Here is a 15,205-nt window from a genome sequence, read left to right as displayed (position 1 = left end):
CAGAATTAGCAAAGGTTCAAGCGTAATTCTTGGAATTAATACAGACGCACTTCAAATTACCTTGAAATAGGTAATGCTCAAAATACTTTGCCAAACACATTGTCTTGTGGTCGCAGGTTCCCTTTTCCTTGTGGTCTCCATGTCTGGCCTGGCACCTTATTTTAGCTACCTCTCCTTACTTCCCCAATGACGTACCTCTCTCTTGTCCTGTCTACATATTTTGCTACACTTACCCCTCGCCCACCCCCTCTACACGTACCCCTTACCCTTTTCACAATCTCAGTAAGCTGGGGAGGACCTGTTGTGCCTGACTTTGAAACCTAAATCCTTGTTTACAAATACATCATCAGTCTCGCTACATCCTTTCTTTGTATTTTACTTCTGTTTGGCAAACTAACTGTGGGGCGGGGGGGAATAACATTGTGTATATACTTTAGAAACAAATTTGGACATTGCAAAGTCAATCCCTGTCAACTAAACTTGTGCAGTCCACATTTCAAAAATGTGGGAATTGACACTTAACAGCCTGACATGGTTAAAGTTCCACGTGACAACATCTGGAACCAGGGGTCAGTGTTTTAAAAATAAGTAGTGTTCTATTTACGTGACTTGTATTTTGTTATTCCAAAATATTTCCACCATCTCTAAGACGTGTAATATTTTACTCTCTACTTGAACAGCTGCAACCTCCTGTTACTTCCACTGCCATTTACAATAGCTATTCTGTTTGTCATCTTCATCAGTGGTCTCCAACTACCGGGCTGTGGACTGGTACCAGGCTGCGAGGAAACGACTCACATCATTTCATACCGCCAAATCATATTGTTTCCTTGCGGCTCGGTGGTTGGGGACCACTGATCTAGAATATCTCTTCCATTAAATACCAGAACAACATCACATAAACCCACTGTCTCTAATATTACAAAGGCCAGAGGGTATAGATGCATAGGTCACTACCACCACAGGCTCTTTTTCAAATTACATTCTGTGAATACTTGGAAAAATATTGCTTTTCCTTTCACATTGCTGCATCTGAATTATGGAATCTCATTCTACAAAGCATTTTGGGAGTACCATTCCTTGAAAGACTATGCAGATTTACGAGGTCTCTAATCAGTTCTTTCTCATTTTGGGATAAGCAGAGATGACTGTCTTTCCCTGTGATGTCTTTTACCCCAACAAATGAATTCTTATTTTTGAAAGGAAATGTATTTTAAATGTTTTAAAGATTTCTTTTGATATTTCAACTTCTACCTTATGTATGCATTTTTTATTTTGCAGTGAATATGACCTCTTAAAAAAATACACATTTTTGAGATTGAGTTAATTTGATTGATGACTTTGATTGGATGGTTTTGATCACTAAGATGTTACGGAAGTTTTCAAATCATTGTGTAAACAGCATGGAAAACAACTACCGTAGATTCCGGACTACAGAGCGCACCTGATTTTTAGCCGCTGGCACTAATTTTAGAAATAAAATCATTTTTTTAAATGTAAAGGCCGCACCGGATTTTAGGCCGCACCGGATTTTCGGCCGCAGGTGTCCCACGTTGTAATATGAGATATTTACACAGAAAGATATTACACGTGAGGATTTTTTTAACTTTTAATTAAATCCATATGGTAACAAAAACAAATACATATTGCAAATGCTTTTTTTCGAACCGTGCCCGTACGCGGCTACTTTTAAATATACGTTGCGTATACTTCTTTACTGAACAACATTCCAATATCTCCTAACGACTGGTAAAAAATATATATACTGCAGCCTACCAGGAAAAGTTATTGATACCTTTAACTTAAAAGCAGAGTTCGCTCGGATCCAAAGCCGCTCGCGTAATGCCGCTCCCCCCCCTCCTTTCCGTTTCATCGCAAACGGCATTTAAAAGCAGATTTCGCTTGGATCCAAAGCCGCTCCGCCGCTCGACCCCCTCCTTTCCGTTTCATCGCAAACGGCATTTTCCCACAAGACGCCGCGAAACCGGGTGTGTCGTCATAGCATCCCGCGATGTAGTACAGAAAACAAATATAGTTTAAACTAAGAGGGTAGGTAGCACAATGCTTCGAGTGTTTTCCATGTTGATGAGGGTGAGTACAAATGACTGATTTACAATAATTTAATTGTGAAAGTGCGCTTGATTTATCGTACAATTTCATTGGACCTCTGTGAACTACTCATCAATTTTATTGGTCTACTGTTACGAGGCAAAATGTTTACGAGGCGGCATGAAAAAAAAATGCATTAGCCGCTCCGGATTATTGGCCGCAAAGTTCAAAGCTGTTCAAAATGTGGGAAAAAAGTAGCGGCTTAAAATCCGGAATCTACGGTAACTCCTTCCCTACCCAATAGTTGCACTTTTAACTTGCCCTTTTACTTCTGAAATTAAGGTGTAAATCCAGTGTTAATGTAAAGGAAATTGGCTGCAGTGTTACTGGATTTTGAAAAGGCAATGAATAATTTAACGTTTTGCAACAGAAATTTTGTCTCTGAATTGGCGGTTATGCATTATTACAGAAAATTGGCTGAAGGACAGAAGGTGGGAAGCAGGAACAAATCAAGCTACTTTGGATGATGGTGGGGTGCAGTGATGATCATAACTGAACACTCAGCTGGTTATGTTGTTGTGTGCTGTCGAGTCGCTGTCGTCTCGTGGTGACCCTATGGATATTGTGGTTGCCTGTAGAGTTTTCCTGGCAAGATACAGAAGTAGATTGCCAGGCCTTTCTTCTGTGCAGATACCACTGCTGCCCAGGTTGGGACCCAGTCAGATTCAAACTCGGGAAAATCCACCTCGAAGTCCAGTGCTGATGCCACTACATTACCAACCGGCCCAGCTATATTAATGGAATTTAAAAAAACTAAGTGCAAGGTATCCCAGATTGTTAACAATATAAACAGGAATAGTAAGTTGCAAGGAGAGTCGATAAACCTGCAAAGAAATATGGATAGGTTAAACAGAAGAGAAATATTCACAGATCAGGCATAACGTGGAGGAGGCTGAGGTTATGACCCTCGGTCATAAGAACAGAAGCAGTATTTTTTTTTAATAACATCCTTGTAAGTTTTGATCTGCAGAGCAATTTAATTCACAAAGTTAGCCTGCAGGCAAAATGAACAATTCAGAAGGTGAATTGTATGTTGACATTTCTCTTAATGAAGTAGATGTAGAGGCAAAACAACATCATGTTATACTTAAGTGGAATTTTAGTGAGATCGCATTTGAGGACTTCATCCAATTTTAGTTGCAACACCTGAGGAAGGGTATGCTAGCCATGGCAGCAAAGCATGGTAGCTACATAAATTATTTTGCACTGAATGTGAGTTCCTAGGGGAGCACGAATGTTCCGTTGATGGGCAGGCCATGCGTGAAATATAGATGGATAGATTTCGAGAAACTGAGTTGAAGGACATGTGAATTAGGTAGGAATGGATTGGTGAATTTGACCTCTGCAAGATACAGCAAAGAGAACAAAAGATTTTAAATGGATTGTTGACATTACGATCTTCAGGTTAACATACGACCTAGGATAAATGCAAGTTAGCATTTCCTAGCTGAAGGTGTTATGGATACCTTTACAAGAAATACTCGCTTTTGCCACTTTCAGAGAACCCATTTTAGAAATCTTTATCACAGAACCAGCATGGTGAGGTGAAATGGCTACAGAGAAATGCAGTCTCGGGGGAGGGGGGTTGGAGAGACAGAACAGAGCTCTAAAACTATGTTTGCTGCCAATTTTGCTTTTACAGTCTAGTTCCTACAGAAATCAACCTTTTTTCCCCCACATATAAATTTTGAATGAATGTGTTTTTAGTAAATTGCCAGTAAAACAAAATTCAAGAAAAAAATAGTCTGAATTTGTTTGGTTTGGTCCAAACAAATACAGGCAGGCTCTGAGTTACGAATGTCTGACTTACGAACAGCTTGTACTTACAAATGGAGGAAGGAGAACGCCTTCCACCATTTTAAGATGGATCACGACGCAGTTCGCCATTTTAAGTCGTTGCCGTTGACACTGTGTTGAGTGTGTAACTTCGTATTTGGCTTAAATTTTTCTTAGCAAGATTCACCTTTTCCAGTCAGCACCGCCCCTACTTGTCCCATTTAACCTGTCTCGGTGTGGTGGATTTATAGGACCCAGGGAATTCAGTGCGGTGGACTTTAGGACCTGGCTCAGGGTCAGGACCCACCACCCGCTGCTGCTGCTGAATCCGCAGAGTTTCTGTTCCATCGACGGAAAACGGCCATGATTGAAAATAAAGTGGAAATAATAAAGTGATCGGAAAGAGGTGAAATGCCATTGGTCATTGGAAAAGCATTAAGCTACAGTTGGTCAACGATTGGAACAATTTTAAAGGATAAAGTGAGAATAATGGAGCATGTGAAAGGCCCTGCCCCAATGGAAGCTATAATTATTATTAAGCAACGCACTGATTTAATTATTGAAATACATACGTTTCTTAAGTGTTTTTTATGCATAGAAAGGTAAAATATATACTAAGATAAACGTTTGACTAACTGACGCTAAATAATACTGGATATACCTGTCCTGACTTACGTACAAATCTGACTTAAAGACGGACTCAGGAACGGAACTTGTTTGTAACACGGGGACTGCCTGTATGTAATGAACACAATCAAACACTGCATAAGTATATAATTTTTAATACCAGGCACAATTATACTTCCAGTAACTTTGAGTACAGAATCTGTCTTTATAAATGCAACAGATGATGGCATGTAGTTTATCTTTTTAACTGCTATTTTGATTCAGTGTCTTAAAATTGTTTCAAATTAAAATCATTCAGTGTTTTCAGTGAGCCAGTCAGTTAACATTTGAAATACAGGCCTAAGAGAATGAAATAGAATTTATGTTTTTGTATCTTGTTCAGATTCCAGCACCGAAACGAGGAGAGATCGTGAGACAAATTGGTGATGCTCTGAGAAAGAAGCTTAAAGTTCTAGGCAACCTAGTAAGTGTCATTTAGTAAAAATTTTTATATTTTCCTTTTAGGAAAAATGTAATTTGTAATTCACCATTTCAAGTAATTAACATTTTTAGTAGCCTTGTATCATTCAGCTTTATCATCTTGCATAAAAGATCAGCTAGAACAAGCAAGGAAAGTATGTAAAAAAAACTTAGAGCTCTTTTTTAAAAACCTTAGAAAGCTTTTGTCACAAAAGCTTTTACAAAAGGGTTTTGTGCGGGGGAGAGGCATTTTGGGGTCAATGATCTTGTTGAGTTTTGTGCAGGTTGAGGCGCTTGGGGGTTGATGATCGTGTTGCCATTTGTTTTTGTGCGGGGTTGGATTTGCTGTTGCTCTTTGACCTGGCTTCCATGTTTCATGGCTATCTGGAGCATACATACTTTGATAATAAATGAACCTTTTGAGCCTTTGAACCTTCGAGTAGCTGGCAATGTAAAGCAGACCAGTCAATAGAATTGACCTAAATTCCTTACATCTTATTACAGGGAGGAAAAGAAAACTTTTATAAAGGAGAGGGAAGCAAGTACAGCATATAAAAATATTAGATTACACTTCCATACTTTAGTTATTCTGTGTTCATTCAAGGTCGAATTTCCAAGGAAGCAAAAGTTTGACGTGATCAATTCAGGACTTTAAAAAAAACTCTTGTTTTTTTCAATCCCAGCATCCACAGTTTTCTTTTGAATTTTACTTAACAACTTTCCCGACAATAAGCTGAGGTGAGAAATCTCAGGGAATGAAATCTAGAACTCCAAACATAATGAAATGATCTGAATGTTATTTGTTATCAATTGCCTTTTTACGTATGCCAAATGTTTGTTAGCCATTTCTGCTTGTAGTTTTGTATTTTCAAAATGAAGATAAAACTAATTTTTGGGGCCAGTGGAAGTAACTGTACCTCTTATTAAGCAAATGTAGATCGACATGTGCAAGGTACTGTTTAGCAACAAAATGAAAGCTTGTGCTTGTGTTTTTTTTAACCTTAACATTTTGTTATAAATTACAAATGTTACACTTTTATGTGTTTAATGCTGAATCCAAAAGCTGAACAGTAACAAATGTAAAATTGGAATTTCTGGAATGGCTTTACCAATATTTACATTTGAGTAAGAGGTTTTAAACAAAAGACACAAATTTAAACACATCTGTCTATTAGTATCATAGAATGTTAATGAGTTACTAGTTAAAGTTTCCATTGAGGATATCTTATCAGAATATAGTAGCAACATCATCCTCTGCAGTAGCATAAATAACTGTGTAATTTTGTCTGAGTGTTTTCCTTGATGTCATAGAAAAAAGGAGGATCCTTAGAAATTGCTGTTGCTTTATTAAAGATGCATTTAATTTCTTTTCCTGTACAAGTTACACCAACCTTCAATAGATAAACTGTTGAGGTAAATAGCTACTCCTCTCTGTTACAGATTAATTATGGTAACAACAAATTTATCTAAGTGGAGATAAGATCTCATTGTAACAATTCCATTGTAACAAATACTAGTTATTTTGCTCCACACTTATTTAATTGCTGTAACTGGATTTAAATGTGAGATTTGTACACTTAACTTCTGGACCTTTAGTTCATCTCAGTGGATTATTGAGGTAACAAAAACTGATATCTTCTAAATTAGAGAAAGGCAGTGTTAGTGAAATGGTGAATACAAGGTTGGAAGCACGGGTTAGCATCATGTTGGCTGCTGAGAATGCACATAAAATTGCTTGATCCGAGATAGAGCTTTGGGGGGGGGGGGGGGGAGAGACGAAATGAATTACTATGATAAAGTTATGATAGGAAATAGATCGTTTTCAAAGTAGTAAGTGGCTGATATACCAGTTCAGACTTTTGAGTCAAATACATTCTTATGCAGTTGACTAGTTAGAATTGAGACTACAAAAGATTATTATAGACATTGTAGGTGTTTAGAATTTATATCTGAGAGGATAAAAATGTTCAGTTTCTGGGATATGCCATCTATATCATCTAAATACAGATTATAATCAAGAATTTAAAATTGTATAGAATCCAATAAAGAGTTGTTGCTGTTGGTGAACAAATGCTCACTTTAATTAGTATAAGGAATGCAGAGAACAAGTAAAAGACTGCAGAAGCCAGAAAGCTGAAATGGAAACAGAAACCAGGTTCTGATGCAACTAGACACTGTACTCTCCATCGTACATCTGTAGAAACTTGTCAGAGTTTTACAATACGTGCTGTATCTTTGCAAACCTTTCAGAAAATAGAGGCACTGCCTTGCCTTCTTTCTAATGGCACTTGCATGCTGGACCCCGGACAGATCCTCTGAAATGATAATGCCAAGGAATGTAAAGTTTCTGACTGTTTATCTGCTTAATGCAAACAAGCTATCACCTTTTCTTTATTAAAGCAATGACTGCATTTCAGAAAGTACGTTGACTGTAAAGCATTTTGGATTCTGCCTGATGTCCTGATGAAGGGTCTCGGCTCGAAACATCGACAGTGCTTCTCCTTATAGATGCTGCCTGGCCTGCTGTGTTCCACCAGCATTTTGTGTGTGTTGTTTGGATTCTGCCTTTTAGGAGATCAAGTTGGAATTGCATATTTCTAACTGAAATACAAGTTTGTGTGAAAATTGAAAAGGAAAATTGGCTTTGCAATGGTTACAAGAGCTAAGGATTTTAAGGATTTAATTGAAGTATCTATGGAGGCTGGTTTGTAACATAGTAAGGGAATTGCTTTACTTTTATTAATGTATTGTTGCATAATATTCAGATTAGATATCTCAACATTCATGACTGAGAGCTTGATATAGCAGCCACAAATAATTAAATTTCCTTCTAATTTTTTCTTCTGTTGACTTTTTTAGCTTTCGTTGGAGATGGGGAAAATTTCCGTTGAAGGCGTAGGAGAAGTCCAGGAATATATAGATATTTGTGACTATGCAGTTGGACTATCACGAATGTTCGGAGGACCTGTACTACCATCTGAACGTAAGTGACTCCCTATGTTTGAATGTGTTCATGTTGTTGTGAATGCCCATTGTATTGCTCTGTTGTTTTCCACCTGTTAAATGCAGTCGAACAGAAGCTGCAGTTAAGATGTAAAAATGGAAAGAACCCTAAATAAATTATCCAGATTTGGGTAATGCCTGTTCCACCACTGATGCCAGGATTCTGCTGTCTGACAAGAGTCTAGTTTCTTACAAGGGAATGTTTTTCACTTTGCAATGACCATCAGATTGTTGTCAACAACATTTTCTTGTAATTGTTTAAAGGTATTAATTGTTTAAAAGCAAGTAGCCAACTTGGTTTATAAGCAACAAATTGTAAAATTATTTTTTGCTTCTATCTTACTGTGTGGTACATGATCATTGGTAATTGTCAGCTGCAGAATATTTCAGATTAGATGAATTAATTCTATATTTATTAAAACTTTGGTATATTATTGTAAATTGTAACAATTTATAATTGTCTTAATAAACACCCTAATGATAATAATCCTTTTAACTGTACACATTTATCCATACTATTGCTATCATAGACATTAAATTTGGAAACTATTTATAGTTTTCATGTTTGGGGATGTAGGCATCACTACCCGTCTCTAATTGACTTCAAAAGGAGCTACTGAGCTGCTGCCTTGATATAGAGCAATAATCCTGGTGAAGAAACTTACTGAACCATAATAAAAAGCTGACAACATTCAGCGTGTCAGGCAGTATTGTGGGGCGGCACAGTAGCATAGTGGTTAGCACAACACTTTTACAGTACAGGCGACCTGGGTTCAATTCATGCTGCTGTTTGTGAGGAGTTTGTACTTTCTCTCCATGACCACATGGGTTCCTCCCACAGTCCAGAGATGTACCTGTTGGTAAGTTAATTGCTGATTGTAAATCGTCCTGTGATTGGGCTAGGATTAAATCGAGGGCCGGACGAGTCTTCTCCTAGTTGTACCTTAATAGATTAAAAATAGAAACAGTTAACATTTCATTTGAAGAACCTTCATTTGAACCAGAAAAGATTGAAAATGAGTTATTTTTAAGTTGAAGAAAATGTGGGGGTATGGGCCATGAGGATAAGTTGCTGAGATCATCTAAATGTTAATGGTGCAGTTAAGTGAGTGGGAAAAAAGAATTGAGCAGTATCTCTGACATGAAGGTAGTTAGAGAGTGAAAGTCAAACAAAAGAATGTGAAATGCAGGAGTATAGGACATCCTGGCATGGCATGCTGTGAAAGGAGAAAAAGTGACCCAATTTTATAGAGTTTGACTTGCATCAAAAGCTCATTTATGATACCAAAAGTAAGCTAATGAAGCTGTAGAATCTGGAGGGCCACAACATGCTCAGACAGAAGATGTATTATTCCTCTTTTACATATAGTAGGGACTCATTACAACAGTTCAGAAGACCACAGTTATCAGAATGGGTGTGGGATAAAAAGTGGTAGGGAGCATGGAGCTCCAGTCTCCCATCACGATAATCTAATTTGTGTTTGAATGTAGAATATCGAACAGTACAGCACAAAATAGTTCCTTCAGCTAAACAATTGAACCAGTGAGTGCTAGTTAATTGAATCCCTCTTGCCCGTGCATTGACCATATCCTTCCTTTCTTTGCATATCCATGTTACTATCTAAGAGTCTCTTAAACACTCCTATGCTATCTGCCTCTACTGTAACCCCTGGCAGTGCATTCCAGGCCACCACTGCTCCCTCTGTGTAAAACCAAAAACTATCCTTGTCTCAGATTTGTGCTCCCTAGTACTAGATATTTCAATCCTGGGAAAAAGGTACCAGTTGCTTCGCATAATTTTTTAAACCTCTAATAAATCTCCTCTCAGCCTTTACTGCTCTGGAAAAATAGACCCAGCAGTCCAAATTCTCCACATAGTACAGCTGAGTATGTGTTAAACATACTCTGTGCCCTTTCAAAAGTCTTCACATCCTTCCTATGATGAATTGACCAGAATTAAATGCAATACCCTATATGTGGAGTAATCAGAGCTTTACAAAACTCAAATGCAACTTCCTGGCTCTTGAACTTAATGCCTTGCCACCTTTTCTATCCTGTCAACCTGTACAGCCACTTTAAGGGAGCTATGTATACTTGCCTGGATTAAACTTCACCTGTCACTTCTCTGCCCAGGTCGCAGGCAGTTTATTTATATCCTTCTGTAACCTTTGGCAATCCTCCTTACAATCCACAAACTGGCAATCATTGTGTCATCTGCAAACATGCCCATCCAAAGCTTATATAAGACAACCATAGAGGTCCCAGTAGAGATCCCTACAGAACACTAATCACAGACCTTTTCACTTTGTTCATTGTTTACTGAAGGCAGTGCATTAGAATGGGCACGCAAGTGAATTGCTGTTTCACTAGGATAGATTATTTTGGACACGGGATTATAGGAAGTGAAAAAGCAAAAGGCGGGTGTGGCATCTCCTATAGCAAGGTGCCTTAAGGAAGTCGGTAGCTGCTGGAGGTGGAAGAGCACACTAGGGAGTCAGCTTTCAGAATGTTGAGAGGGGAGATGAAGATTTATTTATTTACTTATTTTATTTAACAATACAGAGCAGAATTGGCCACGCAACCCCACCAAACTTGATTTTAACCCTAGCCTAATCACGGGACAATTTACAATGATCAATTAACCTATGCGGTCTATCTTTGGACTGTGGGAGGGAACTGGAGCATCTGGGGGAAAACCCATGCACTCCGCTGGAGTTCGTACAGACTCCTTACACGTGACAGCAGAATTGAGCTCCAGACTGACGCCCCGATCTATTAAAGCATTGCACTAACCATTACACTACCGTGGTGCCCTAATGATGCGGTCGAATGTTGTCAAAGCTGTCAGAAACTGTGAAGACTGGACTGTTAAACCCAGAGACTGCTGAGATGTAAGGTGTGGACTGTCAGAACACTATCCTCCTTCCATTTAGAAGGAGGGTCGAGCATTTTGTCAACCAGGCATTTCTGTGGAAAGTCTCAATGGATCAAATAAAATGAAGGGACTAAAAGAATAGTTTGGAGTCCTTGCAAGAGGTAGAGTTGTAGGAAGTTCATAGCCTGTCCATTCACTTATCCTGTACCTTAATCAGATGACTGTTTAACTGCGATTTAATTCTTCATGGACAACCTGTTTTAATCTATTCTTAAACAAGTAGTCTTCAATTTGGGGTTTGTATTATAGAACTAGTAAGTTAAAAGGAAGATAAACTCATGGTGCAGTAAATTAGAATAACTGAATTAGAACATATTTCAGAGCAGGGATAGAATTTCTGTGTGGTTTCTCCCATTCACACACCAGAGCTTCAGTGGACTTGCCCCTGCTAAAACCACTACCACCACTCCTTCAAATTATGTAATATCTGGAAAATTTCAATGACATTGTACCTCTATAGGCTTCTCTTTATTTAGTTAGAGATACAGCCCTTCTGGCCCGACAAGCCATGCTGCCCAGCAACCCACCTATTTAATCCTAGCCTAATTGCAGGACAATTTATAATCAATTAACCTATTAACCAGTGAGTCTTGTGGGAATGTGGGAAGAAACTGGTGCACCAGGAGGAAACTCGTGTGCTCACTGGAAAGACGTACAGATGGACAGCAGTGGATTTGAACTCTGAACTCTGACACCCCAAGATGTAATAGTGTCGTGCTAACTGCTATGCTACTGCGGTGCCCCCAAATCACTGAAACAGAATCAATCATCACCTGTCTCCACTCATGATGGGGAATATTTTATTTCTTTTCCATTAAATCTTTTCAAGGTCCTGGACATGCTCTCATTGAACAATGGAATCCACTTGGTCTAGTAGGAATCATCACTGCGTTTAACTTTCCAGTGGCAGTATATGGCTGGAATAACGCTATTGCACTTATCTGTGGAAACTGTTGCTTATGGTAAGTTATGTTGACAGTGATCATCTTGAGCTGCATTCATCGTGCTTCTTTCTTGATGCATTTTAACTAACACTAACATTTTTTATGACCGTCTTACGTAGTTCATGAACATTCAAGAGGATGGGGTCATTCTTGACTTTTCCGAGAGATGGGCTTATTGGCTGATTACTTTCCTCTCCCTCTCTCCACTTTTTCAGGCTAAAAAATTCTGTGGAGTGCAGTGTCTTAATAAAATGGATTCCATGTTAATGCCTGGTCTATTGATCAGATAGGGTGAGATAAGATTTGATAAAGCTATTTATGTGCTTAACTGTAGAACGGAATTGGAAATACTTGATAGCCGATGAAGGGGTGAGACTGAAGTCTTGATGATACTTTGGAAGGATTGGGGAAAATGCATTCTTCAGTACAGTATACCTCATTAAAAATAATGTTCTTGGAATCCATTTCATATGCAGAATTTTGTCTTGTATGACAATTATGCAACAGTATTATTTATTAACACTACAATATGAATAAGGTACTGCTCAATTTTTAGCAAAACAAAAGGGAAAATTAAGATTGAGTCCTGTTGTTCTATGACTGGAATTGCACGTGAACAATTCCATAATTGTTTCCTGATACTAATCTACAAATAACTATTTATTCTCAGATCTGACAACAGACATTTACTACTTGGCTCTAACTGTCAGAACGACCGATTGTGTAATGGCCAATGTTTTGTTAGCCTTAAATGACCAACCTTACAATATTCAGTTATTAACTTGAATCTCTCAATTTGCATAGTTACTGTAGCTGTGATTATGCACTTTAATTAATGTGGATATCTTATCATATTTTGAGTTCTACATTTAAACTAGGGACCATTTTTTTCACTTGCTCCTGTTTGCACCACCATTTTGCAATTAAAATATTTAGCTTTTGTCTTATCCCTGTCTCTTGTAGTATGATGAAGTGTCTTCCTTGTCAGACTTTGATGTTGATTCCTCTAGCACTACGGCTCGATCGTTCACTCTTTTAACTCTAGCTGTTCTCTTTTATTTTAATCCTGCTAACAGTGACACAACAATGAGAATAAAATACTGAGATAAAGTAATAGAAACACAATAATTTTATACAGCTAGTTTACAGATTTTGGTGCAAAATCAGATCTGGGTACAAAATTAGCTTGGTATTGTTATTTTATTTGAAAGAGTGCTCACTTGAGGGCCTGAATAACTTTTTTTTTACAGTACGATTTCCTAGTAGTGGGTGGATACTGGAAACTTCAAGTGTATAGAACTGTCAAAGGGGTGTAAAGTCATTCAGCAAAATCTGTATTCAGTTTCTTCTGGGAGTTAAAATTCTGCGTGTGTTGTGTTGTGCAACACAAATAAAAACAAGATGGGTTGGAGGTTTGTTGTGTTGATCTGCAATTAAGGTTAGGTTGAGCAGTAAACTCCTGACATCAGTCATTTCCTGATTTTGGAATTGATTAGCTTTGTAAAGAGAAAGCTGCTCAGTTGTGTAGATTTGACCTATGAAGAGTATCAAGTGTTGGAAAACATTTAGAAAGTAGGTTAGAAAGGCAAAGGGAGATCACAAAATATCACAAGTGCTGGATTAAGAAAATTCAGAAGATGATTTATAAGAACATTGAGGGCCGAAGAATAATCAGGAGTAGAGTCCATTGGGGGCAACCTGTGTGTGGATCCAGAGGTATAGGTGAGGTTCGAAATGAATGCTTTATTGGTATTCACAAAGAAAACAGAAAACTTTTGGTGAAGGGGAAGGCAAATTCTAGCACAAACCTCCATGAATAAAGAGGAGGTACTCCATGTCATTGAGGGTTTAAAACTGGATAAATACTGTCGTGGTTACTTGAAATGACTTGGAGACACAGACAATTCTTCAAGAAAATTAAACCTTTATTTGCAAACAAAGGCTGAGGCAATCAATGAACTTGTCACCGAAAGTCCACCGAGCTCCGGTGTACAGCATTCTTTATAGTAATTTCTTATCTCAGTTACATTTTGGTTTCATCAGCATACCCAATCAATTTTTAGTTGCATATCGTCTATATATGAATTAATTAATCGCTTTTGCCTAGCCCGCGGTACGTCACCATTGTTTTTCACCCGTTCGCATTGGGGCCTTATTCGTGGCCAAGATTATGTTTTTCAGACAACCTCCCTCACATTACATTCCTGCTCGCAGCATCCTGTCCGCCACCGTTATCTCGTACTAAACAAAGGCTGAGTGTAATACATGGGATACATCGCAGCTAATAGTGTTGCAAAACAAGCAGGTGTACTGTAAGTGCCATAATATGCAGCTAAGAGAGTACAAAGTATCTAGTGAAAACAACACATAACAAAATGTGCCTAGTAAAATAATACATATTAATATTCGGTACCTAGAAGTGATTACATAGTATAGTAAATAGCTAATACATAGTGATTATAGTTCAGGTATATATAATGATTATATCAGGTATATTTCTCAATATAATCCCCCTTTTGAGACCCACAGGGTCTCACACAGAAAGAGAACACTCAGAGGCCGTGCACCAAAGCCAAAATAAAGTCCAGCATTTTAATCCCAAATTTGGGTCAACTACAATTTCCATACTCGGAGCTCAAAATGATCTCTCTCTGTTATCCTAGGCTGTTGAGCCAAAAACCTGTCCCTCCGTAGCTGAGACAGGAAAAAAGACTCAGACACCCTTACAGACTAGTGTCCACATTATTAACACCTTCCAGTCCGCTTGATGCATCGTGCAGACTGTAACAGTACATCATCGGCTTTTCTCCTTGTCTAGGGTCAGATTCAACAATTTCCAGGAGCATCGGGAATTGTTTTGCTGTCGCACGCATTATCAAAGTCTTGAGACATGGAAAAAAACAGCACAGAATAAATGCACAACTTATCAGCACAATGCCTGCAGTCATTGCCAATTTAATCAGCCACGCACCCCATCCCCCTAGTTTGCTTTCTAACCAGTCAAACCACTGATGCCCAAATCCTGCATTCTGTTTGACCTCCTTCCGCAGATCCTTTAATCTATTCATTGCTCTGGTGAAAGACCCTTCTGGGCTAGTATTGTTCGGTATGAAAGTGCAGCATTGATCTCCAAACATCACACACACACACCCTTTTTCTGCCAAAAGCCAATCCAGTACCTGTCTGTTTTGCCACGCCATCCTGCTAGTTGCATCCAGCTGTTACCCTAAGGCCTCCAGCGCATCGTCAGTGTAGTTGATGAACCTCTGTTGATTGTAGTATATATAATTTATCCATTCAACATTTTTGCTTACCCCATCACAGGTATGATAGCTTCCCAGTGAGCATCTCA

The 15,205-nt window shown here is 38.4% G+C and overlaps 1 protein-coding gene across 1 annotated transcript in view; it reads left to right on the top strand.

Annotated features, from left to right (window-relative positions):
* The window catches only part of aldh7a1 (aldehyde dehydrogenase 7 family, member A1), a 54,276-nt gene that overhangs the window by 9,337 nt on the left and 29,734 nt on the right, over positions 1–15,205 (top strand). The window contains exons 4-6 of the mRNA XM_073069664.1: positions 4,895–4,975; positions 7,831–7,954; positions 11,739–11,871. Coding sequence (XP_072925765.1) covers positions 4,895–4,975; positions 7,831–7,954; positions 11,739–11,871 — 338 coding nt within the window. The remainder of the gene's footprint in view (positions 1–4,894; positions 4,976–7,830; positions 7,955–11,738; positions 11,872–15,205) is intronic.

This window comes from Hemitrygon akajei, chromosome 2 (assembly GCF_048418815.1).
Source record: "Hemitrygon akajei chromosome 2, sHemAka1.3, whole genome shotgun sequence".
Lineage (NCBI taxonomy): Eukaryota > Metazoa > Chordata > Chondrichthyes > Myliobatiformes > Dasyatidae > Hemitrygon > Hemitrygon akajei.
Note: the sequence above shows the minus strand (reverse complement) of the source record. Positions and strands in the feature narration are given on the sequence as shown.